The 3,523-nt window shown below is 62.0% G+C and overlaps 1 protein-coding gene across 1 annotated transcript; it reads left to right on the plus strand.

The window, feature by feature from the left end:
• Window positions 1-2,248: 2,248 nt before the first annotated feature.
• On the plus strand, window positions 2,249-3,523 carry FJX1 (four-jointed box kinase 1; the record flags this gene model as incomplete). The annotated part of the gene is made up of 1 exon (XM_080716937.1): window positions 2,249-3,523. One exon carries the CDS (start codon window positions 2,249-2,251, stop codon window positions 3,521-3,523), a length of 1,275 nt encoding a protein of 424 aa, XP_080573063.1.

Here is a 3,523-nt window from a genome sequence, read left to right on the forward strand (position 1 = left end):
TTAATGAGCACCCACTAAGTGCCAGGTATCATCCCTACGCAGCCAGAAAAAAATGGGCAAGAGACTGCCCAGCAGTTTACAGTGAAGGCTATCTGGTAACTATTTATTTATAACTTTTGCCGCCAACCACAATGAGTTTTCAGGTAACTCCTAGGAGATGGCATTAGCCACTTACTATTCTCAACATTTAACTTAATTGTTCAGTTAAAAATGTGTATTTTATCTAATTAGGTGAAATTCTACTTTTGTCCACAAGGTGGCAATCTTGCTTATGGTTTGCCCAAGCTAAAACCGATTTTTTTTTATCCTGAAGTTAAAAAAAGACAAAAAAAAAGAAATTAAATTTATTGCATGCTTATTTAGTGCGATATACTATGTTAAGTGGCAAGAGAAATAAAAATGTGATAAGATGTAGTCTCTGCCTTTTAGGGAAACATGAGTGATGGGGACTTGCACAATGCAGGAATATAATACCCTCTAATGTATTAATATATTTGGATGTATCCATATGGGAGCCATTGTAATCCCCTCATCAGATAAGAGCTATAAAAGGCATGAGATAACTACAATGTGCTTCCAAACAGGTTCAACAAAGATCCTACACTTCAGCTGATAAATACATCAGCGGAAACACCCAGAGGTGTGGTGCTGAGTCCCCTTGGAAGGCCCCAAATGTGAGCCTTGTGATGCCTATGCTTGTAAGCTCTCCTGCCCTATACCTCCAGCATTCCTTCTTTGGAGAATTAAAGTGCCAGCTGATGAGGTGGAACAGCTGACCCCCTCCCCTCCATACACACCTGGGACGGGGATAAAAAGAAACATTTCAAACTCTGGCTCTTGGAAGGTGGATTCCACCCCACCCCCACACCCCCAACCTGAGGTCTAACCTGAAAATCTGCTGCAAATCCAGGATAAATTGGGAGCAAGAAGGGACAGGACAGGCCCAGTTTGCATCTCAGAGGCTTCCTAGTCAGCTGAACCCAAGGGTGGCTAGAAGATGATGCTTGGGGAGATTTGGGGTTTTGTTCTGTTTTGCTAGTCAGCCACCTCTCTACCATTACCTTTTCCTTTAAAAGATTAAACCAGTAAGTCCCATGCAATATGAGGTGACTGTTGTTTCTTTTTAATTTAATTGAAAATTACGGTTGGGAAATAAAGTGATGAACTAAACAGCAGTGCGCACGAAATTGGAAATGCTCGCTTGATTTTAAAATACATATTTAACTTCCTTGAAGGAGGGAAACCAGGCAGCACGCAGCTCTGCCTCTGAGCTTCTCCACTTGCTAACAGCGAGTTCCTGAGCAAGCCCCAGCCCTTCTGGGGAGCCTGTTTCCTCCTGGGCAGAAGAGTATCATTTCTTTAAGACAGCCGTCCCTGACACCCCTCTCCCCAGCACGAGGTTGTATTGCAGGCTAAGATGCTCTCGGCAACCCGGACCTGTGGACGAAGGGCCCGTGGCTCTGCTGGATGGGCGCGGGGCTGAGCGGGAGCTGCCTGGGTGCTCAGCGCGCGCTGCCAGGTTTAATTCCCGGAGTCCCAGCCCGCAGTCACCGGTGGGGGTGAGCGTGCTCGGGAGAAGGGGGCTCAAAGCTGTGGGCTACGGAAGCTTCTCTCCTCTGAGGCTCCGAGAGATTCCTGAAAAATTACAGAAGCCAGCGCGAATCACCCCTAAGGAGAGCAAAGGAACCCGCCCTGATCTTCGCCTGGCTGCGCCCGGCGCGCGGCGGGGGGTCCGGGGGAAGTTTGCGGGGCAGGCACCGCCCAAGGAAAAGGACCCGGCGCGCCCCCTTCCCCGGCGAGGGCCCGGGGCGCGCCCCTCCCGCAGCTCCGACGCCCCCACGCGGGCGCCGCCAGCCCGGCTCACTCCCGGCCCCCAAGACCCGGCCGAGCGTGGGGCCTCCTCTCCCTCCTGCCAGGATCCATCGCCGCTTTAAGGGGAAGAGGAGGGGAAGGGGCGGGGAGGCGGCGGAGCAGGGGGAGGGGGATCCCCCGCTCCCACGTGGTCCGGGCGCCTGTGAATCGCGCCCGCCGGAGGGTCTCACAGCGAAATACAAAAGCAGCTGGGAAGCGGCGGCGGCGCGAGTTCCCAGCGCCGGGCGAGCGCGGACACAGCCCGCAGCGCCCCGCGGCCGCGATGGGGCGCAGGCGCCCGGAGCCCCGGAGCCCCCGCGCCGCCCGGCCCGCCTCGCCGCCCCGGCCCGGGCGCCCGGGCTCGGCTTGAAGCGGCGGCTCCGGCGGGCCGCGGAGCATGGGGAGGAGGATGCGGGGCGCCGCCGCCACCGCGGGGCTCTGGCTGCTGGCGCTGGGCTCGCTGCTGGCGCTGTGGGGCGGGCTCCTGCCGCCGCGGACCGAGCCGCCCGGAGACCGGCCCCCGCAGCGGGCGGCGGGGAGCGGCGGCCCCGCGCCCCGCTTGCCCCTGCCCCCGCCCCCGGCGTGGGACGCCCGCGGCGGCTCCCTGAAAACTTTCCGGGCGCTGCTCACCCTGGCGGCCGGCGCGGACGGCCCGCCCCGGCGGCCCCCGGGGGGGCGCAGGCGGCACGTGCCGGCGGGGCGCGCGGCGGTGCACGGGGGCGTCTTCTGGAGCCGCGGCCTGGAGGAGCAGGTGCCCCGGGGCTTTTCCGAGGCGCAGGCGGCGGCGTGGCTGGAGGCGGCGCGCGGGGCCCGGGTGGTGGCCCTGGAGCGCGGAGGCTGCGGGCGCAGCTCCAACCGGCTGGCCCGCTTTGCCGACGGCACTCGCGCCTGCGTGCGCTACGGCATCAACCCCGAGCAGATCCAGGGCGAGGCCCTGTCCTACTACCTGGCGCGCCTGCTGGGCCTCCAGCGCCACGTGCCGCCGCTGGCGCTGGCCCGGGTGGAGGCGCGGGGCGCGCAGTGGGCGCAGGTGCAGGAGGAGCTGCGCGCCGCGCACTGGACCGAGGGCAGCGTGGTGAGCTTGACGCGCTGGCTGCCCAACCTGACCGACGTGGTGGTGCCCGCGCCCTGGCGCTCGGAGGACGGCCGTCTGCGGCCCCTGCGCGATGCCGGGGGCGAGCTGGCCAACCTCAGCCAGGCGGAACTGGTGGACTTGGTGCAGTGGACCGACCTGATCCTCTTCGACTACCTGACGGCCAACTTTGACCGGCTCGTAAGCAACCTCTTCAGCCTGCAGTGGGATCCGCGCGTTATGCAGCGCGCCACCAGCAACCTGCACCGCGGTCCCGGCGGGGCGCTGGTCTTTCTGGACAACGAGGCGGGCTTGGTACATGGCTACCGGGTGGCCGGCATGTGGGACAAGTATAACGAGCCGCTGTTGCAGTCGGTGTGCGTGTTCCGGGAACGGACGGCCCGGCGCGTCCTGGAGCTGCACCGCGGGCAGGACGCGGCGGCCCGGCTGCTGCGCCTCTACCGGCGCCACGAGCCTCGCTTCCCCGAGCTGGCCGCGCTCGCCGAGCCCCACGCTCAGCTACTGCAGCGCCGCCTCGACTTCCTCGCCAAGCACATTTTGCACTGCAAAGCCCATTACGGCCGGCGGCCAGGGACTTAA

Source organism: Muscardinus avellanarius (genome assembly GCF_963383645.1).
Source record: "Muscardinus avellanarius genome assembly, chromosome: 1".
Taxonomy (NCBI): Eukaryota; Metazoa; Chordata; class Mammalia; order Rodentia; family Gliridae; genus Muscardinus; species Muscardinus avellanarius.